This window comes from Ischnura elegans, chromosome 2, assembly GCF_921293095.1.
Source record: "Ischnura elegans chromosome 2, ioIscEleg1.1, whole genome shotgun sequence".
In the NCBI taxonomy this organism is placed as follows: domain Eukaryota; kingdom Metazoa; phylum Arthropoda; class Insecta; order Odonata; family Coenagrionidae; genus Ischnura; species Ischnura elegans.
The window spans coordinates 110570750-110593065 of NC_060247.1; the positions used below are offsets into that span (position 1 = coordinate 110570750).

Genomic DNA, 22316 nt, shown 5'->3' on the forward strand with positions numbered 1-22316 from the left:
TTAAAAAACACCTCCAGAAAATGTTTTTTCTTTTTGGCCCTCTCAAGCATATGTTATGAAAGCATTCATTAGAAATTTTCAAATCGTCGCCATATCTTCTTGTCACGCTTAAAAGTTCTTGAAAACAATGAGAAATCTGCTCCATTAAATATGGTTTCAAATGCCGCAAACCGCATTAAAAAATATGCATTCTTGACCGAGGTATTTAAAAAATGAGTGAAAATCGTATTTTCGATCTAGCCGGCCCTGGTGGGCCTTTAGCGGGCTAGAAATGTGGGGAGGTTTGTCCTATTTGATCCCAAATCGCATACCCCAAGTACGGGAAAAATCCCGGAAGGGGAACTTTTCACCTTCTTATCCGGCTATGCCCTTTGTGAATAAATATTCATATGATAGCACAAAGTTCATCTTTTTAATTTTAATAATGAATCGCTTTCACAGAGTTACGCCTCAAACAATCAATTTTGAAAAAAATGAGAACAAAAAATACTATTCCCGACGCATTAAAAAATCTTTATTATTTTATACATGTTTTAGCAGCTATGCCATTTCCGAGAAAGAAAATAATCTTAATATTCTGTAAAAGGTGGGGAATAAGTCCATAGAGTAGCCAGTATTTGCCTCTGGGAGATATTTTCCGCGAACAACATACCCTCTTTGAGTATTTCTTGAGAGATACATATTCCAATTCAATAGGATGCAATTGAACTATGCCAAGAAATTCATTTATGGGAAGGGGTGGGGTGAACGACAGTACCCTTGGTTACCCCTATGAGTATGTAAATCTTTATGTAAAAATCTCGCAAGCATTTATTATCTGAACCACAAACACAATAAACAAAATGATAATTGAGAAATTTATTCAAATCACTACTGATTACATGTAATTAAAATAACAGTGTCATATTTTTCTCATCACGGAAAACTGGCGTTGAGAAATACATACCTATCATCAGAGAAATTCACCTCTAGTCATTAACTATCTCACTATATTTAACACAGGAATCAGAGGTCGATAATGTCGTTTTTAATGCCGTGAAAGTAGAGGCCAATCTATTTGAACATGCCGAAGCACTTTTAATGGAGCAATCAAAATAATCGGCCGACTTCCTGTTAAAAAAAAAGATTTTAAGTTATTAAATGCTTTGTGATATTCGCAACTCTCATAAATTTATAATAATCAAGAAATAAACTCGTGGATATGAGGAGGTGCACTGAAATTAGTACGGGCGATTTGAGAAAAAAAATAGAATCGCGCCACTCATGCTCTTCTAAGCAATTTTTTTCATATTTGTTATTCTGAGGCCAAACTCATGATTATCGGAATTCGAGCACCACAAAGATCATGCCCGATTTCAGTAGCATCCATCGCTTAAGGCCGTTGGAGCGGCAACGGCTGAAGTCAAGTGAATTATTCGAGCTACTTATTATATACGTGCAAGAGTTACAAGAATATCTCTGCATTTCTCCAGGGTTTTCTTCCGCGTCAGATTGTTGGTTGACCATTGTTGATTGTTGATCTGACGCGGAAGAAAACCCTGGAGAAATGCAGAGATCAAACCATCGCCGCGCAAACCTACGCTCTAACGTTACAAGAATATGTTAAACAAAATGAAACATAGGAATAAAATGATGCGTAGTTTTGCACCTGCACAATGTAATTTTGAATTTAATATAGGTAGGTATTTACAGCAATATACTTGACTAGTTTCAACACTGCTTCGAATATTTGCTCACTGAACTGTTGAAGATATACCTTGAGTAAACATTCGCCATATAAGAGCTAAATATCATATAAATTTAATTATTCTTGAACAAAAGGTATGTAAGATGTATTTAAAAGCCGGAAAATTATTTACATTTGCGTAATTTAAGCGATGTCAGTGTTGTGGTTTTCGTTCTGCGAAGTTGATGTCAAAGATCCCGGCGGCCATCTAAGCAGTTCAGGCTGTTTTTCGCCAAAATCTTTCTTATTTATCAAGATCCTATACTTAACCGTACACGTTTGGAATTAAATAAAAGTTTGCTTCATATGAGTGCCGCCCTCGCAACTTCTTGCTACGAACGTCTTCGCCATCTCGAAAATTCCGTGTATCTCCTTAAGAGCCTATTTTAAATTATCCTAATTTTACCGTCAAATATCTCAAAAACGGCTCATGAGATTCCCTTTTACTTAGTACCATAGGTACATTGAGCTTTAAAATAATATGCGACCGAAGTTTCATCAAATGCTTATTACTTTCACCGAGGCGCGTTAATTACCTTAAGGAAAATTAGGGGAAAATATAAATAATTCCCACGTAGTAAGTAGCTATGGTTAAATGAAGTAAACTTTTGAATAACGCAAAAAACGAAAGGAACACGCTCTTTATTTTAATGATAGTGTTGTTTTTTATCATCGGAAGAGAGATTAAATTTTAATTATTATGTTTGTAGTGTCATTTAGACTATTTCATGTGTTTGTAAGGCCTGAATCACACGATAATTTTTTCAATTCATTCTAAGAGACAGCTCTAGAGATTATTCCAATGATGGAGAGAATAATTGACCACCATTGGCGATCCTTTTCCGCGTTTGCTTGAGGAATACAAATCCCAACCCATTTCCCATCCCTCGGCACGTCTCTTATTCCGTCGCTGAAACCATCGCTGGCACTGTCCTTCAGAAAATCTGAACGCATGGCTCCAAAGAGCAATTGTAACGCCACTCTTTCCTTATATTTTTATCACAGTTAATACGGAAAATAGTGGAATAAGCGTTGAAAAAAAGCGACGGCGGGAATGAATGACTAAAAAATGATGGAGCGAGCGATCATTTCTCTGGTCCCTGAAAAGATAGGTATCACTAGAGCTATCATTCTGAGGGATAGAAAAAATGAACGTATGGATCAGCATTTAACCGGTGCTCATTAATTACGACTGAAATGCCGTAGAAAAAGGTGATTTTTTTTCACTTTTTGGACAGTCTCCCTTTCCCCTCTCTCAGGTGGAGATCGTGAGATATGGCTCGACCACTTCCCTCTTATTTCACGTGAGATTGTTCAAATTGCATGTTTTTAGAGTAAATACGCCAATGCTTCATTGCTTTGGACTCATGAAAAACAATTTCTTTCATGATCTTTATTTAATATTAGTTAAGAATAGTATTTCCAATAAGGCTGCAATTTTACCGAATTTCTTGCGGGTGTAGAACAGTCTCATAGTGTAAGTGAATATCAATAATAATTTATTTTTTTATCTATAAATTCGATTATACCGAGAAATCCTTTTTTAATTCGTGTTTTTTTTTTTAAATATTTAGTTTGCTTTTATGATGGAAAGAAATTGTGTTTCTATAATTCAAAGTGGGGTGTCCGGACCCCGGGATGATCCCCCTTCGCTACGCCTCTGCTCATCCTCTCTTGAAGCGAATACATTGAGCTTTCGCCCATCTTTGAATTGACATCAAGCATTGCTCTACTTTAAGGGACATGCAACTTTCAATTTTTAAATAGTTTGTTTAAAATGTTTTAAATAGTCAACTTAGGATTTAAATTTTTAATCCTAAGTTGTAGCATCTCGCATTGAGGTGGAATTTGAATTTAAAATAGCATTTGCAAGAAATAAAATTTAATCCCTCTCCCGATTATAAAAAAATACATAAACATTAAAAGCAAGGCCGTGTTACTTTCATTTTTTTGCGTTTATTTAAAGTTTACTTGATATAACCATAGATAATGGAAAATGTTAAAATTTTATCTTTTACTCTACTATAGCACATTTACCATGAAAATAGGGCCATGCTTTTAACTTGTCTTTTAAGTTGATTTTTACTAGAGCTACCAGAGCCGGTCGTTCAGTGTTGTCAATAACCGCTAGCCATTCACTTTAATAAGTCAATCGTAAATTGTCGATCGTCGGTTACTACTTACGTCAGGCAAAACCGAAATCGGCCAACACCTATGCCAGTCAAGATCGGCTTTTCCTTGAATGATGAACGACTGATTCGGTCGGGAATGGCAAAGATAGTTGTATTCCGGTAATTAATCGATCACACAAAAGATCTCCGCAGCACGAGTCGTTCAGTCACAACCGTCCCATCAATTTTTCCAGCATATACTTACTTGCACACGTATTCCATTGTATACAGATTAGCAGCATCAGGATCTTCAAAATCGCAGAGGGCAACACCATCCATGTTTCTGACGAAGTCTAAATTTGTATTACAATATTCCCAACTACTCTTGAGACAACTCATGTCTTCGTCGGTTAGACCTGAAAAATTGATGATAGATTAAAAAAACATATCAGCACTCACTGCTGTGAGCGAGATATAGCGCATTTTCTCTTGTAGGTATAGATCAGGTTCATCGAAGTTATTTTGCAAATTTCTTTAAATTTTATAATTTTATCTTGTGTGACCTCGAGTAACCTTCGGTGACCATGAGTCAAATTCAAGACTCGAGACTTATTATGCAAGCTTGTACTTAACACCAAAATCAAAACTATTGAAATAATTTCACAAAATTCGAGAAAACCGCAAAAAGAATTCATCGTGTCTAATCAAACAAAGCCTCAGACTAAGGTCGTGGATAACAGACCTGGGCATCGTCATATATTTTTGGAAATGGCATTCTGTGCCAAACTTAGAACCACCATTAAAACCAAGGTACATTGCATGGTGCTCTGTAAATTAATGTGGAAGTGAGGAAAGATCGATACAAAACGACTACTATTGCTCCCTTTTCTCCCATGCATGAGAAAATGCTCCTAAAATATAATGGCGTGTTGTTCAAATTACTCTTAAAGTTTGAAGTTACCTTTTCAGTGATCTCAAAACTTCGACACCAAAAATTACCTAGGAACATCTCCTCCTCGTTATCACAGAAAGCATTTTGAATTGTCTCAGCCAACTGCACGCTGAATGGAACCATGGTCTTCGATTTATTGGAGACATCCTTCATAATTTCGACTCCTTCTCTCACGCACTCCCATACCTGCTCTTGTTTCCTGGAAGAACGATTCAAGCATGGCATAAGAATTTATTTGCGTTACAATACTGTGATACCATGAGATCAAAATGCTGAAAGAGACAAGTTGAATAAGTGCATGTAATGTCATGAATGAATGAATGAATATATATTATTCTGTGGGAAAAACCTGTATTAGGAAAGAATAGAGAATGCATACAATGCTCTACTCTGAAAAATATGCTTTTGCCAAGTATAGCAAATGAGGGATACAAAAATTAAATCTTCGGTTTCAAAGGAATCATAGCAAGGCTTAGCAAGTAAAAAATGTTGATGTTGCACCACAACGCAATAAAATATTCAATGTCAATAATAGAAAAATACAAGTTTTCACACAAATCGTGACAAACACATTCGTAAATAGAAAGTTTTGATAACAACAAAAAAATGGTAAACGAACCTACAGGTAAGTTGTGGTCTTTAAATAACAGAACTCTCTTTCTTGAAATGACTGAAGTTATCATCTGGTCATTAATAAAAATTTTACCATCGTATGAAGTAATCATCAACCTCTCAGTGTGTTTTACTTGTTATTTATTGTGTTTCATATACATTTTAACGTGGTTTTAATTATATATGCTCACTATCTCTTTTTTTATAGAACTGTGTCAATCATCCCGGCTTACAGAGCAATATTAGCGACAGTAGGCTCAACCATGACTTGAACAGCTCAATCTGATGTCAATGGAAGTTATCCATCAAAAGTAAAAAGTGACATATGCTCAATCGTCAATTTGAGAAATTAGTATGTTGGACATTTAAATAGCTAAATCTGAGCTGAATCACTGAAATGAAAGTAATTAACTATATAAAAGAGCCCAGGCGTAGGGGAAAAGGGGCCGAATTTTGTCCTCACCTGGGCCTGGTTAAGTAAAGAGCAATTCAAGTCCAAAGTCCTCTGAGGGTAGATGAATCAATCAGGCATTAACTTAAACATTGCATGCAGCAGCACAATTAAACTCTCTTCAGCAATGCTCCAATAAGTAATGAGATATTATCGCTCACCTGCATACGTGTTTGCAATTGAGGCATGCAGTAGCGTCGCTGTAAAGTCTTGCTGTTTCGTTCACTTTGTCCGGTGAGAATTCATCGGAGATGCATCGTATTACAGGCGCTAGAAGATCCTGAAAAATGTTAACGCCTTCTTAAATTTCATGATTTGATCGATTAATAAATGTAATTTATCTGACTGTTTGTTCGCAATACGTGTTCTCTATTTGATGATGCACATGAAACGAAAATTTCTATTTAAATGTCTACTTTTGTAAGTATTCACATATTGGAAATTTCTCTACATGTTGTGGTTTTGTCATATATTTTAGAGCAACGAATTTTAACAACCCAAGTTATAGGTATTTTATGACTCTCTAAAAATTGAGACCGATGGCATTGTTCATGGACATATTGCAGAGGAATTGAATTTAAATACCCTATGAAGAAGTCATTGTAAAAGGGAACGAAAACAGATGCAAATACCAAAATAACCGACCAGTAAATTTCCTTAAGAAAACAGCATGCACATGTATCAGGGCGTATTTAAATTAAAAGTCTAAATAAGTTAAAGAAAGAGCAGCTACCAATGTGTATACCTACATATTTGTAGAAGATGTAGGTGGTCTAAATTTTAGAATTGTAAATTGCAGAACTATTTTGGAGTAGAAATTTCTAAAACATGCATTTGCAATATATTGCGTTTATATAATAAAGGTTATGAAATATTCGAGTTTGCCAAAAAAATTTTTTTGAATAGAATAGAAAACTTTGATGATGAAGAAAATATCAATGAAAAGACCGGGAGCAACTGAATTCAACTTAAGATGGCTTCTCAAAATTTCATGGATCAAGAGCGTTTTAAAAACTTGCGTTGTGTGACGCCTGAAATGCCAACAAACTGAATAGTGAACGGCATCAAGAAGAGAAAGAAGTCAAAAATAAGTCTACAGTGGCAGTTAAAAAGTAATGATCAAGTCGACACTCTACTGTAATGAAAATGACGCATAAGTTGTGTCTTATACATAACTCACGTCACATCTTCTCCGGCATTCCAGAAAGCTCTCAGTTAGCAGGTGGGCGTGCGGAGATGCAGCGGCTGTGAACGCTGTAAGTGTTAGGAAAAGTCCTGGAAGTTGATAATAAAATTTAAATTAGTATTATATCTATCTATGGAGAAATTCAGGTTGGAAGCTTTCGAAATGTGGGTGCATAGAAGAATAGTGAAGATCAAATAATGAGAGCCAGTGGCGTTACTATGGGGGGATTCCCCCTAAAGCCTCAGAAAAATAAATTTTAAAAAATATTTTAAACTACTTTTTTAGTTTTTACACATGAGGGGATGAGGATCAAATCGGTACAGGTAATTTTTTTCTTAATATTTAGGCACAGATATTGATGGAAGAAATATGCAAAATTTGGTGCTTGACAGGTACGAGTGAGTCTCTCTTCTGTGTTGATATTTTGGAAAGTGGTGTAGAAAATGTAATTCGCAACTAAATATCTTGTTAATCTTCTTTGTTTTTTACCTAGTTTCTATACCTAACTCTCTTTAAGGAAAAATATCACTTGTACCCGTTGGCTTCAAACCCCCTCATATAATAAATGCATCTGCCAGTTCAACTGCAGCTAAATTCCAAAATAATGTAAAATGTGCGAGGGGGGACCCATAACTGATAAGAATTTTTTTTATTCAAAATTCAATTTTTTGTGTTACAAACGTTGTTGCCATTCGAAGTACTCTCCATTTGCACTGATACATTGGTTAAAATGTTTTTTCCACTCCGCGAAACACCTTTGGTTCTCGTCGTTTCCGATGCCTTGCAGCGCCGCCTTCGATTCTCTCTTCACCTCCGTGATGTGGCCAATACATTTCCCTTTCGTCACCATTTTCTTCCGGTGGAACAAAAGGAAATTACAAGGTGCGATATCTGGTGAGTATGGCGGGTGAGAAAGCAGTGTCCTACAGTTTTTTAACAAAATCTCAAGTCGCGGCAAGCAGCTACACGTACCGCTTTGTATCAGGAGTCAAGAAGCGGGGGATGAAAGTCGCCACGATTCGTATCATTTGCAATTCTTCAGCTAAAATTCGCAGCAATGAACTCCGTAATATGCATGACTATATTGCTGTGCTCTCCGAACATTATTAGCAGATCCAGCTAACTTTCGAATGCCTTTTTCTCAGAAATGGTAAATGTTACAGATAAAAGAATAATGAAAAATTTGTAGACAATTACCTGATCTATAATTTTCTACAGAGAAATGTTTAGTGTTAAACTAAAAGATTGGCCAATATATTCAAAATACCTATTTCTGTTACCTTTGACCTTGAATTAAATTTTTTGCACACATGGGATCGACGTGGACTTTTCAGAATTTCAGAAAAATGGCATTCCTAACGTTCCTGTAAATTTTGAGCTTGTTGGGAATTTATGCAAGGGTCGATGTCTATTTTTGCCGGGCTATATTGTATTCATATATTAGTATAAAACCATCTTCCAGATACTCTGAGAACAAAGCTCAATGCTAATTTATTAAAGAATTGGTTTTTAATCGCCATTCTTCAATGTGGTGCGTCTTTAAGATAACTAATCATTCCCGTTCTATCGGTTCACTTTTGGCTCCCTTTCCTGACGCACTGCATTTTTTAAGTTTTCACTAATTTTTCTACTAACTTTTTAGTTTACTAAAATAAAATTCGATGCAAAATATCTAGTTAATCCCGTTCGTTGTCTCTACCTAATTTCTTCGCCTAACCCTATTTTGAGAAAATATCACTTGTACCCATTGCCGTCACACGCCCTCATATATTAATGGCTTTTACCAGTGCAACTAAAGCTAATTGCCAAAATGATGTAAAATATACGAGGGGTATTTACATTACATGTACATTTAATGTTTACTAAACTATTTCTAAACTTTCTAAGCACATACCTCCACTGCGCTCAAAAATCTCCCACCGAATCAAATCCGCTCGCCTAGTAGCCCAACAATACGAATGCGCTCAGCTGGCAGTAGCCGGAGCACAAATTTTATGCCATAAACGCTCACCACCAATCCTCCAAGCATCGGCGGTGAGCGCTTGAGTTCCGCCTGTTGCAAGCTGAGCGCATTTGTATTGCTGGGCTTGTAGGTGAGCAGATTTGATTCGGAGTGCGACTGTTGGGCGATTGTGCAGTGGAGGACTAGGTATGTATTATAGAGTAGACATTTTTTAACTATCTATTTCATCTCAGATATTAAAAAAATTAAACCTCAGTCGCTGAAAATCACTATTTCCTTCACAAAAAAAGTAGTTTTTGCACTAAAACCAGCCTACTTCCATTCTAAGTTAAGACTATGTCGTAGAAGTCACATAACACTGATTTGAGAGACTCTATAATAAAAAATCTGAAAAAGATTTTAAGTTTTAAGCATCCCAACTTCGCATGCAACTTTTCTAAAACGTCGATTACTCACCAAATATAACCAGTTGATTCGTTGGCGCCATACTTAGGCTGAACTTGAAGTTATATATGTTACTAGTATTATAACTTAAGAATGTTGGAAAAGTAAACCGAATCTAAGAAAAGGAGAAATGTCTGAGGAAAATTGAGCGATCTCTGTTCGGCAAGCAACTCAGCTAAACTCAGAATGATTCCCATAATATTGACCAGCTGATATCTTCAATATGGTCATAAACTTAGCATATATAGGTTGAGAAATGACGCAAGGATAGTTTCAATGTTGTTGCGTAAATGAATAAACGGAGAACAGGAACATTGCTGTTCTGATAAGGAAACGTTTAAGAACCAGCTCCAATCCAGCTAGAATCGTCGAAAGAAAAAGACTGGCTTCATTGGAGGCGGGATAAAGTCCTTGCCTTCCAAACTAAAGGTCGGGGGTTTGAGTCACGCTCAGTATATGGCCCCTTTCCATGGAATGTGTGTTCTCAAACGTCCTCCGTTGTGAAAATTCCTCCATTTTCTCATGTATGGGAAAATATTGTTTCCGGTTTGTCTGTGTATTTATCCACACTTTCACGTCAATATATAGAACACCATGCAATATCACATGATTTTGATGATGGCTCCAGTTTTAGCAAGAAATGTCATTTCCTATAACATATAATGATGCACAGGTATCGAATCCACGAACTTAGTCTGAGGCTTTGTTCGATTAGACGCGTTGAATTTGTTTTTGCATTTTTCTCGAATTTTGCGAAATAACTACATTAACTTCTTTCGATTAAGTTTAAATAGAATATTTGTGCTGCAAACCTTCCATTAATTTTACAGCATAGTGGAAAATTGATTCCTCTGAAATAATTGCCTTTGAAAAATAGAAATTCTAGTTTTCTTTACTACCAGCAGTTGAATGCAGTGATTGCTATTAAAAACGCATTTAGAGTTTCCTTCGCAAATTAACTTATTTGGTTAATTTAAGCACCATATCTGTTCCATAAACAAGGTGTGCTATAGCTGTCGGAACCGCCACTAGAGGGCGTAGATCTTTACTTTTATTGAACCGTTATAATGGTGTACATGGGTAGTAACAGTTACCCTTCGGTGCATTTCCTGAACGAGTAACTGAAGCATAGGCATATCGAATAACTTTTAGATTAATTAACTGTTAGTTCACATTCGAGTGAGTAACGAGTAGTTACTATTTAGCCATCTTAAGACGCTAAGTACCTCTATTGAAAATAGATTTACTGTGCCGCCAAAGAGAAGAAAGAACGTTCTATTGAAGAGACTGCTCAGAGATATTTTTCATGATAAGTCCTGAGGCGTCCTAGCTGCTGTTGACGCAATTACGACGACGAAGGGGATGAATATAGCACGCGTTATGTCTCAAACCAAAGGTCCAAGTTCGCGACCCTGTATATGATGATAATTATCCATTCCATTTACTTGGTGTGTGGAGCTTGCTGCAAGGAGAACATCAGATTCATCCTCAGAGACACTACTTGAAAGCAGCAAAGAAGTCTTTTTCAACAACGAGGATAATCTAAATAGCTGCACACATTATAATGGCTTCCATCAACCATCTGTTAATATTTGGTAAGCATTTATTTCCAAGTAGTTATCAATTGAATTTTGCATATGTCTTCAAATTTTCCATCGCTTGGCAGGACAAAGAAATAATTCATTATTTCATCCCCGTGCACAGCAAATTTCTGACTTAGAATTATTGACACACAAGGCATCACCTTAAAGCTATTATTTGAATGTTGCAGAGTATCTATTTCGAAATTAAAATTCGGTTCCTGAACCAATCTTTCTTTATTTTTACCCTTTCAAATACTCGGATGCAATAAACGTACTAATTATCACCTTGTAGTAAGAAACTATGTGAAAGTCAAGTTCATTATTTTATTTTGAATTCTATCCCGATGCGAATGAAAATATAGATCAAATTTAATTTAAAAGGTAAATTTTAACTAATAGGATGAGTTTCAAATTATATTTTAAGTTAAATGGACTCAAATTCTTGCACGATTTGCGACCAAAATTACAAGCAAAAACCATAATTTACTTTCTTCATTTAGATATATTTATTTCATACAGCTTAGCATAGAATTCGATTGAGTGCCATATTGGTGTCTAATGTTTTCAAAAGCTAACACTGTAGTTCGTGGATATCGTATGTTGATCTCGATTAATCTTGTTAAATTGAAATTAAGTTTTTACTTATAGATTCAAAATTGCCAGAAATTACCTTCAATCAACCTTACCTGTGTTAATCGTTCTACTCATACGTTTCAAGGGTCCTAAATTTACATCAACAAACCATTTCGCAACCCACCTCAACCAGCTTGAGGAGGAAGGTGTTACGGGAACAGCCGTTTACAAAAGAGCAGTTCTGCGATGCACTGTTTCGGCCACGAATATTACAAAAGAGGGTCCTCAATTCGGCCTATTCATGTGCTGTCAACCACCGCGCATGGAAATGGGTTTACGAATGTTACCACTCGCGTCGCTAACGGACAAATTGATCCGAGTTTCACGGCAAAATGAGGTGTAATTAGGGGTATTAATTGAAACTTATACACATGATAATGAGATCTATCAAATTAATTAGTTTTCAATGCTATCCCTCGCTTTTACAAACATAACACTGCAAAATATTGGAAAAAAAAGTTGATCACATTGCACACATCACCGCGCCGCGGGCATTGTTGAAAGCCGATTAAAATGTGACCGATGTGGCAACTTTAATCAACCTCCTATGGGATGAAATTGAGCCTCCTCTATGCAGTCCCCTTGGTTTCGGCTGATGCGTCTACCTAGCATTTATTTCTGTCCTTCATGGATGGGGTTAGAGACGAATTCCCATATCTATGTGCTCGTCAAAATGTACCTCTAATTTCACCGTTTATGTCGGACCGAGAAGCATATTGAGAATCTATGGTGACGTTCTACCTGTACCTCTGAAAAATATATCTGATGTTAATATCTCAATAAAATCTAAACCTAAAGGGTTTATGGTACATAAGTAATTGACCATCCAGGAGTTAAGTGAGCAGAATTCTTCCACACTCGTCAACGAAATACCGTCGTATTACTTTCCATGCATATATTTTTTTGTTATTATATTTTATACCCAGGTACCCGAGTTGACAATGTGTTCGCTGGTAATCGAATGGAAAAGTCCCGGCTACATCCTGTATAAATCATCTTTTTGTTTAATTAATTGTGTATGTACGTACGTAAGTAATATAAGATAAATACTGCTTATATATATCAAGTATTCGAATGAATTGAGAAGTGGATTATGATGAAAATAATTTTTTTAAAGATTTTGTAAATTTCCAAAAAATTAGGGCCATTCAATATTTATTCCTGATTCGTTTGCTTATCCTATTTTTCTGGTCAAACTACATTTAACTAGTCTTTTTCAAAAATTACTTAAATGTAGCAAAAATTCAAGTTATTTAAGTGGTGGATTACGATTTAATTTGTTTTCTGAAAAATAGTTTGAAAATTTCTAACTATCCGGATTATTCAATTACTAATCCATATTTATTCTCATAAACTGTTTTTCTAGCCTTCACAGCATTTAGTTAATATGAAATATGATTTCATGCTTTCCCGGCGAATGATGTGGGTGAATAAACTCTTCTCGGCATTCCCACCGGGTTAATATTTCCATAATGGCCAACGTTTCAAGCTCCGACTAAGGGGCTCAGCATTTCAGCCCTGAGGATAAAGCTCGACTCCGGGCTTTATCCTCAGGGCTGAAATGCTGAGCCCCTTAGTCGGAGCTTGAAACGTTGGCCATTATGGAAAAATTAACCCGGTGGGATTCTCGAGAAGATTTAACCCACATTTATCTATTAACTATGATATCTTATTTTTTGTTAATTTTTGTCTTACAGGAGCTCTGTTGACCTTTTCATACCTCGTGGTTGCTCCGCTTCCTCCAGGATACGAGATAAGTGAGAGTTTCGGTGAATGCCAGAAGGTATCCGATGTGAGTACCGGTTACATTCCACACAAAGGGTGTACTTTAAAATTTGAAAGTCACTCACGGCTATAAAAAGAGACAAGGGAGGAGGAAATTCAACTTTGACTACAATGGCGTAGCCAGGAATTTCGTTCGCGAGGATCCAAAGCCAGGGGGTAAAACTTTTGAAAAACAGGATACTAAGTAATGGGTTTTAATTTAAACTAATTTTAACACTTTTTATAATCGAAAAAACTTCATTCGTTAAAAATTATTTTTTTTTTAATTCATGAGTTTTCAATATTTTGTTTTCTTTTATGAAGGAAAATAATTGTGTTTTTATATTTCGGGGGGTTTCCGGACCCCGACCCCCTGGCTACGCCCCTGTTTGGCCATGGACGGGAGAGACGGGACGTAAAGTGCAGAAAGAGAAACTTCATAAAAATATAAGGATAAGATGAGAAATTCGTTAAATTTATAAGCATGCAGTCTCAGTTTTCAATTAAGAGAAATATTTATAGTTTTTTACTCCATAAATTCGGAACCTTAAACCACCTCAATAGGGGGGAGCCAAAAATAACTTGACGGAAATTGCCCCGCGCAAAACTCTTATATTTTGGGCTTCTCCCACTAGATACATGTTATTTCATCATTTCTGAGCAAGGAGGTTGTAAATACCTGGAGGGGGCACCGCTGATTTCGAGCGTGGAGCGAAGTTTGGCCGGAATGCTTTGGTAGGACAAGCCACGCCCACTTTTACCAAAACATTGACAATCCCATAAGGGTAAATGCTAACTATGTGGTCAAATTTTTGGTCAGAACTCGTTAATACATTAAAATAAACTATGGAACGCACAATGTAAACATTTTTTTCTTACTTCATCGGTAGGTTTCGCGAAGTTAAGACTCAAACATCTTTTCATAGGGAAAAAATATTATCAATCACCAAGGTTACGTACTATAGCCAGCTCAGCTGAAAATAAAAATTTTCGAGAGAAAACTAATCATTTACCTGAACTTACGCAGGTATTTAACTTATTATAGCCAACGGAAATCTAAAAATTACAGTACAAAAGTATATTTTCAAGGATATCCCCACCAGTAGAGTGGCTAACAGACAGATTTTACACATTAACAGAAGTATCGCGAATGATGGGAAAAATTCATTTTTCACTTAATGTAGTTCATTTTCAGAACAAAACTTAGCCACCTTAAAATATCAGTCGGAGACTAAGTCGAAAAACTTTCAAACCAAGATGGCGGACCTTAAACCACCCTATAAACTCGGTAACGGCGTCTCCAGATATTTATAGCCTCCTTTTTTTGAGTCGGTATGCGAAACGGCGTTGCTTCAGACTGTTGTAGCGAGACCCAGTGGCAGTTTACATTCGAAGAGTCTTTTTGATCCCTTCGATTTTTGAGATGTCTGATATACGAGAACAGCTTGCAGCGTTGAAAATTTGTTTCCTGCTCGGTAAAATTTAGTCGGACACTGTTAATATTTTGTCTACAGCTAATAAAGAACACGCCTTAAAAATAACTGAAGTGCACGAGTGGTATTCGGAATTCAAACGCGGCAGCATGTCGATCTAAGTAAGACATTCAACGTCTGGACCGGCCTACTGGGTCCATAGCTGACGAAAATCTGGAAAAAATCGTATCCAAAGAGGCGTACTATTTACGAACTTGCTGAACAATCTGGTCTTTATTTTTAATTCATTGCAGAGAATTTAAGCTCTAGATCATCAAATGAGACGAATCACGGCGAAATTCATCCCCCGCTCCAGATCAAAAAGCGGTACGTCTAGTTACTTGCAGAGACTTGATATTTTGCTAAAATAACTGTGAGGCATTGCTTCCTCACCCACCCTACTCACTAGATATCGCATCTTGTAATTTACTTTTGTTCCTCCGGTTGAAAATGGTGATGAAAGGGAGACGTTTTCATCACCTTACGGAGGTGTGAATGGAATCGAAGGCGGTCCTGCAAGTCATCGGAAACAACGAGTACCAAAGGTGTTACGCGCATTGGAAAAAAAAACGTTTTAACGTATGCATCAGTGCAAATGGAGATTACTTCGAAGGTGACTAGTGTTTGTGAGACAAAAAATTAAATTTTGAATATTTTTAAATTATGTCCGGTTATTTTTGGATTACCCTCGTAAATAGGTTTCCCCACTGGTCATATTGATGGGTAGTAAATTTTCATGTCTTTCACGAAGCATTGTTTTAATTTTTTTTGCCTTTTTTTTATATATAATAACTACAGTTTCTAGAGTTAGACAGGGGGATTTGAACTGCTATGCTCTGACTTAATATAGCTCTTAAAATATGAGCAACTGCAGTGCTTCATTGTTATATTGGGTGTTTCAGGAGGGACCTGCAACACTTCAGGAGGTGTTAAGGGAGACCATTTTAGCATTTTTGTCCATAAACAAGGGGTCATAACTCCTTATTTACTAATCTATGGCAGCGATGGCAGTTACCAAGTAAAGCTGCTGGCTATAAATCACTTAAAAACTTAACTCGGTAAAAATGAACCTGAAAAGACAGATCCATCTACCTCGATCTGATGTAAATTTAACCCATCAAAAGAAAATGTTATCTCCGAAGTAATTTCTTACTGCAAATTGATTTCGCCAGAGGTAGATGAATCCTAAATGAAAAATATGACACGCATACGCATGCCATGAAAGTCAATTCAAAATGGTACGTCAAAATTTTCAAACTCTTTTTCTTGCGCATCCAGCCTTTTCAGCATTTTATATTATATTATGGATTTTTAAAGACATTACATAATTAAGTTTGGACCAAAAGGTACGATTATAATTGTCTGAAACAATTAATATCAAAATGCTGAATATTTTGGCTGAAAATTTAAGCTGAAGATTAGCAAATTACTGAAATGCTTAAAATTGTCTTTCTTACCACCACCTGAAGTTGTTCAGGTTCCTCCTAACACAGCCTGTGTTTTAATTTGTAATATTCTTATAGTGCAATCTAGTAACGCTAGCAAATAAACCTTGAATAGCAAATATTATTTTCTTTTCCATGATTAAACTTCAGTTTCACATACTTCCCCTGAGATCACTATAAATACTGTGATCTCTCTTATGCTTGCTACAACGTTTGGATTTATGACCGAGGATTTACTGATTCTGCCATTTAATTAATGAATGGAATACTTTTTCAGGATCTTTCGGAGCCTATGGTAGAATGTTTAAAACAACAGTTCACACCAGAACAAGTTAATGAGACGAGGGAGCTTTACAGTGGCTCCGCTTGTCTCCCGTGCAGACACATATGCAGGTGAGTAAAAAATATAACGTGCTTGCAACAGCTAACGTGTTTACATTATCGAATTACCATCGTCAGCAATCCTAAGATTGGTTTGACGCAGATCTCTATTCCTATCTCCTATCCGTTAGTCTTTATATGGTGAAGTATTCCTTCTCCGTTATATCCTATAAAACCTTTTCTACGTAACTCATTCGGAGCCGTCCCTTGCTCTTCTTCCCTACCATCTGTCTTTCTACGATTGTTATCATCTGGCCATCATGCATTAAGCATGCATTAAGTGGCCAACTAATTTGTCCCGTTTTCTCTTTCAGGTTTTTAATTTATTTGCATGAACTGTCATGAGTAAATGTTCCCCTGGACTGGAAATAGAACCGCGGACTTGCGGGCCCGAATAGCCAAAGGTCCGAAGTTCGATTATCGAGCATGGGTAATTTTTTTCTCATGCCAATAAATGTGAATCGCCGCCCTTCACGTGGAGGGTGGAAATATAATACCTGAGATTTATTGCTAACTTGAGAAATTTATCATTTTTTGACGGTAGATAGTGGTAGCCTAGCAAGTAGAGAGCTTTTCGGATACTGATCGAAGTGTTCCACGTTGTAATCCCGGGCAAATCCTACGATTACCCTCGAAAAAAATTTAATTCTTTAAGTGCAAAGTGGCCCAGTACAGGGAAATGAAAGACCTTGCCTCTCTGATTTACTCTGGTTACTAGAACTACCGTATTTCGATTTAATGTAGTGAATGACGCACAGGGCATGGCCTATGGATGAAGCGTTATTCCTTCGTATATAATATGATTCGTTTTAATTTTAATAATAATATCATAGAGTTAGTATTACCCCCCTTGGGACTTGATAGCAAACACTCACACAAACTCACAGCCAAACAAAACATCGCACTAAGGACAGTCACGGGCGCCCCCAGGTTCGTCCGCAACACTTAAATTCACGAAAATATAAAAATTAAAACACACTTGACATCGCAAAATCCTTTGAACTATCGTTAAATAGAACACAAAACACACCACTAAAGCCACTCTGTAACAACAACAAAAAACATATTTCAAGTACAATATATCGAAAAAGGCAGTTATTCATCCTTCACATTAATACTCATAAAATAGCCACATAACACAATAAAGCCATAATTAAAGATTACGCCAAAATTCCGATTACAAACAGTAGCTGAATATCGAGACAATTACTGCTAATAATTGTCATCAAAACAGCGTAACGTAGGTAAATATTATGGGGAGGGCCGAGAGACCCCCTCCTCAAAATAATGACCTATATACTGTTACATGAATTAATTTTTACAAATTCTCACAGGAAACAGGAGGAGATCAAAGGATGCCTTAGGCTAGGAGTTGATATACTGAAAGATGTCTCCAATAAATCGAAGACCATGGTACCGTTCAGCGCTCAGCTAGTGGAGACAACCCTAAAGGCCATGTGTGAAAATGAAGAGGAAATATTTCCTGGTAATGAAATGTTTAAACTTAGTAGGTTAAATGACAGTTTTGGTAGTCAACATTTGTAGTCAATTTAGTCAGGCAATTTGTAGTCAATTTAATTGGTAGTCAATATTTGTTTGTTTAATATAATGAAAGCTCTTGCCTATTTCCACACTTCTCAATTTCTAACCACCCAGGTTACGGCACATAATGCCATTTTCAAGGTAGGTAAAGCTACATAGGTATGCTTCACTGTAGGTAAAGCTACATAAATGGCATTAAAACTGTCTTAAAATTTTTTTAAAAAAGTCTTTAAAATGGCATTAAAATCCGAAACCTGAGCCGGTAGAAATACAGAAGCGTAGGAATAGACAAGCGCTTTCATTATGTTAAATACCAAATGTTTTCACGGATTTTCGACGGAAACTGTACCTTTTATAAAAAGACACTTTTTGGACTATGTCGCCGCGTCAACTTTTGGGTAGCCCCAACGTTTCCAGACCGATTCTGGTTGCTTTATCAAGAGAATCTAATAAGGCCGGAAATTCTATTCATATTTATGTATATTTATCTGTGTCAGGGAGTGTGGGGACAGGAGCTAGAAGTGGGAGGAGTCGGCTGCTAAAGTGTGTGTCTTCCATGATTACGGGTTGCCAAGTACGGCTTATTTGGGTCGTCGTCCCTGTTTATTATCATGAAAACCACCCCCCGCAACAATGGACTGCTCCTAACTCTCGAACTATCCCGGTCAGGATCGATCGTGAAACGCTGTGGCTACCCAAAAATTGACGCGGCGATATACCCCAAAAACTTTTCAACTGCCATAGCGAGCACCCGCGAAAGTTTTAAAGAAAAGTCATTGACGTCATTACTTTTAATTTGCAGAATAAATATGGGTAACGACCATTTATGTTGTCATTCCATCATCAAATTTTCAGTGATCACGGAGGAGGAGTCTAACTGTTTTAGAAACGGCCGAAATGCCTGCGCTTCCAAAGCAATGTTCATCCGGTACATGGACGCTGTTGTCTACTGCGATTCAGGAAACCCAGAAACAGATCCCTTGACAAAGGAGTATGTGTGCAAGTAAGTATACAGCGTTTCCAAATAAATCCTGTCTATGACAAACAAGAACAAGAGGAATACACACCACGGATATTAGTTTGTAATCTTCCTTGGCGTCCTGGATTCATGTATGTCTCTATCTTCCGGGTTTTCGCCGCGTTAGTTGTCAGAGATTGGCGACACAGATTTTTATTACATTTTTATTCAATGCACGTGTATCGGTAAACAATACCTTTTGATAGTTTACCTACACATATCCTGAATATTACATAAGGTAAGATCTCCCTTAATAGTCCTTCATTTGTATTTTTTTTTTTTTTTTGACGATGAGACAAAAAGAGCTGAAAATTTTGACGTGACAAATGAAAACTGAGGTAATTTTCTTACTCAAAGGCCAAAATTTAGTGGCAAACCAGTCACAGAGCTGAAAAAAAAACTAAATTTCTGTTTCCCAGTATAATCTGCAAGTATAAAACATTGTTAAATTTACGTTATTTTAAGAATGAACGTGGATAGAGGATTGGATACGAACACACACCTAATTGATCCATTTTTTTTCAACAGGGAAATGGATGGTTACCTGGATTGCTTGAAGGAAAACATTATCCCATGCGCCGGAAGTCTTGAGAACACTTTCACCGTCTTAAAAACTAAACTAGCCACCTCAGAACCTTGTTCACCATATTATTAAATAGGCAATAAACAGAAGTCGTTGCCACGAACTTCTCAATCTCAGTCTCATTTTATCATTGGAAGTATGGTCAATTTCTACAGCAATGTCCCTCCTGTGATACACACATTTTCATTGGTAGTAATATTTGAGTTTAACTAATTCATAAAGAGGATGTATTTACGTCATGATGGATGTTCTATCGCTTACTACCACAAATATGAAATCACTCCATAATATTTTCAGCAATAAATTTAAAAAGCATCAAGATTAACTTCATTTGAAACCCATCATGAATTATTTTTTGTAGCTATTTAGAGCTTCGGGTATATTTAGAACTTTATTTTTTTTCTTTTTCCTAAAGTATAAAACTTTTACTGTTTTAACCTTAAGTCCATCCATTGGAAAATAATATTGTATGTAACAGCAAACCATAGAGATCATAAATTACTTACGGTTGACGTTGCAGTGGCTAAGGGGATGTTTTCTATTGACGGTGTTTTATCTAGAGGACATCGGGTTTGGATACGGGAATTGCATGAAGACTGTGTTCGTCGGGAGGAAACAATTAAAATATTTTTTTATTGAATCCTATCTCTTAAATCGGGTATCAATGACGGTGTATTCATGAAATATTTTTACTTGCCAGATAACGTACCAGCGTTAACCGGCGTCGATCCTGTGGGGGACGTAGAGAACTCGTCCCTCCAATATTTTATATGAAGGACATGCCCCGTTTAGAATTTAATAAGATTATTATGAATTCGGGTAAATTTCTCCTGATGGACACATAAAATTGGTTACAAAATGGAGTAAAAAATTCTTTAAAATCACAGTTTCAATGATATATTTTTTTTCTCGTTCACCCCTTCCACTGGGAGGCATTCCTTCAGACATCCAGGAAGCCAGTCACCCACAAAGTTTTGCTGTAATCGACGCCCATGCCTACGATCGCCGACGTTCGTGTGAACTGTGTTTTTTATTACTATTTTCTGGCCTTCCATTCTATATATCGAAACAACTAGAAAAGTTTAAATACAGACCTGAAACTGAAGTAACGATCTTAACATATTTCTAGTTATTTATTTATGTATCAGGCATTTTACGCTGGATTTATAACGGAAGAGGGAAGGGTTGTTTAATTATGGCGTTAAAAGAATTAAGTGGACTGAATGCATTAGGTTAATATCCTACCCTTAATAGAGGGTAATACCACAACGCAGTGATGGAGAAACTCGGAATACTTTTCCGTAGATTCTCGTTGGAGCAGGTAGAAGCCGGACACAGCCGATCGGCAGGGGCGGTGGTACACTCTGCTTTCACGTGGCTGCAAGATAAGCGGTGTGGTTACAAGTCAACGTCAGTTGTCTTCTTGGACATGAGTGTATCGATGAGACATCTGAGACCAAGTAAGTCCACGGTCGGGTGTCGAGCACAAGGCAATACGACCGAAGCGCCTCCACCCGGCGCCTTATGGCAGTCTCGTCGCTAGCGGACGAAAACAAGTGAATAACAATAATTAGACTCCACTATTTTAATAATTGAATACTGGACAATAATCTTTATTACATTATTTATTAATTATAGGCGGAGAAATAAGGTAACTGCCGTAAGTAATATTTTTAGGCCTCAAATCCTGGAGGTTATCCTATTCACGAATGCAAACGAAATTTCTAGCACTTGGCGACCAAATATTGAATCTTAGGATCGGTGATCGCGTGAATTAAGCTGTTTAACGCGTGTACTTTACGTGATATTATAAAGAATGCTGTGTTTATTGATGTTACTGTTCATAATTGATTATGAGGTGACTTCCAAGAGATGTGCTCTAATAAATTAATTTTTGACTGAAATAAATGGTAGGGTTCGGGTTAGTGTGGTGAGTCATGGCCTCCCAGCCAGCGGGCCCGGGCTCAACTCCCGGGAGAGAATTTACAGAAACAACCCGATCCCAGATTGGGTGATTTGCGGCGGGAACTTCAATTACAGTGGCAGAAAAAATTAACGCAAAGCTCATTGGAGTCTTAAAGCGGCCAATTCAGTAAATACTTCAAGTCGTCCGTCTTCCACATTTTTGGCCCCGTTATGCTCTTACGCAATCAGGAATTTTAAAAACTATGTGCCCCTTTTAACTATACCTTTAAAAACTATATGCAAAAGGGAATTTCAAAAACTATATGCAAAAGGGAATTTCAAAAACTATATACCCCTTATGCCGAGAAAATAATCATATCCGTCGCATTATGACAAGGCGCAAAAGATCCAACTACGAATTCTTCCCCATATTCTCCGAAGTATGCTTCGCACACGTCTCACCTAGAATTTGTTTTACTCTCTTCGGGACACATGTCCAACGAATCAGCCAGGGGGCGATAAAGATTCGGAGGCTACACGCTAGG

General features: G+C 36.9%; 2 protein-coding genes across 2 annotated transcripts; one reads left to right on the forward strand and one right to left on the reverse strand.

Moving 5' to 3' along the window:
* Positions 1 to 843: 843 nt before the first annotated feature.
* On the reverse strand, positions 844 to 9760 carry LOC124154395. Its single transcript, XM_046528097.1, has 6 exons — positions 9458 to 9760; positions 7033 to 7127; positions 6014 to 6132; positions 4837 to 4988; positions 4103 to 4253; positions 844 to 1110 (listed from the first exon to the last, which is right to left on the reverse strand). Exons 1-6 carry the CDS (start codon positions 9486 to 9488, stop codon positions 969 to 971), a joined length of 690 nt encoding a protein of 229 aa, XP_046384053.1. The 5' UTR covers positions 9489 to 9760; the 3' UTR covers positions 844 to 968.
* Positions 9761 to 10851: 1091 nt separating this feature from the next.
* Positions 10852 to 20185, forward strand: LOC124154399. Its single transcript, XM_046528100.1, has 6 exons — positions 10852 to 11040; positions 13359 to 13453; positions 16620 to 16735; positions 18058 to 18209; positions 19121 to 19268; positions 19812 to 20185. The coding sequence occupies exons 1-6, from the start codon at positions 11010 to 11012 to the stop codon at positions 19936 to 19938; spliced, it is 669 nt and encodes a 222-aa protein (XP_046384056.1). The 5' UTR covers positions 10852 to 11009; the 3' UTR covers positions 19939 to 20185.
* The last annotated feature ends 2131 nt before the right edge of the window (positions 20186 to 22316 follow it).

What these genes read in the sequence shown, in the direction of transcription:
- LOC124154395 (XM_046528097.1), bottom strand. Translation starts at nt 9,488, where the DNA reads ATGGCGCCAACGAATCAACTGGTTATATTTG. An exon ending in AATGCCGGAGAAGATGTGAC is followed by an intron (nt 6,133 to 7,032) that starts GTGAGTTATGTA and finishes AACATTTTTCAG; the next exon opens with GATCTTCTAGCGCCTGTAAT. An exon ending in CGAGGAGGAGATGTTCCTAG is followed by an intron (nt 4,254 to 4,836) that starts GTAATTTTTGGT and finishes TCAATTTTTCAG; the next exon opens with GTCTAACCGACGAAGACATG.
- LOC124154399 (XM_046528100.1), top strand. Translation starts at nt 11,010, where the DNA reads ATGGCTTCCATCAACCATCTGTTAATATTTG. An exon ending in CAACCATCTGTTAATATTTG is followed by an intron (nt 11,041 to 13,358) that starts GTAAGCATTTAT and finishes TTTGTCTTACAG; the next exon opens with GAGCTCTGTTGACCTTTTCA. An exon ending in ACAAAGGAGTATGTGTGCAA is followed by an intron (nt 19,269 to 19,811) that starts GTAAGTATACAG and finishes TTTTTTCAACAG; the next exon opens with GGAAATGGATGGTTACCTGG.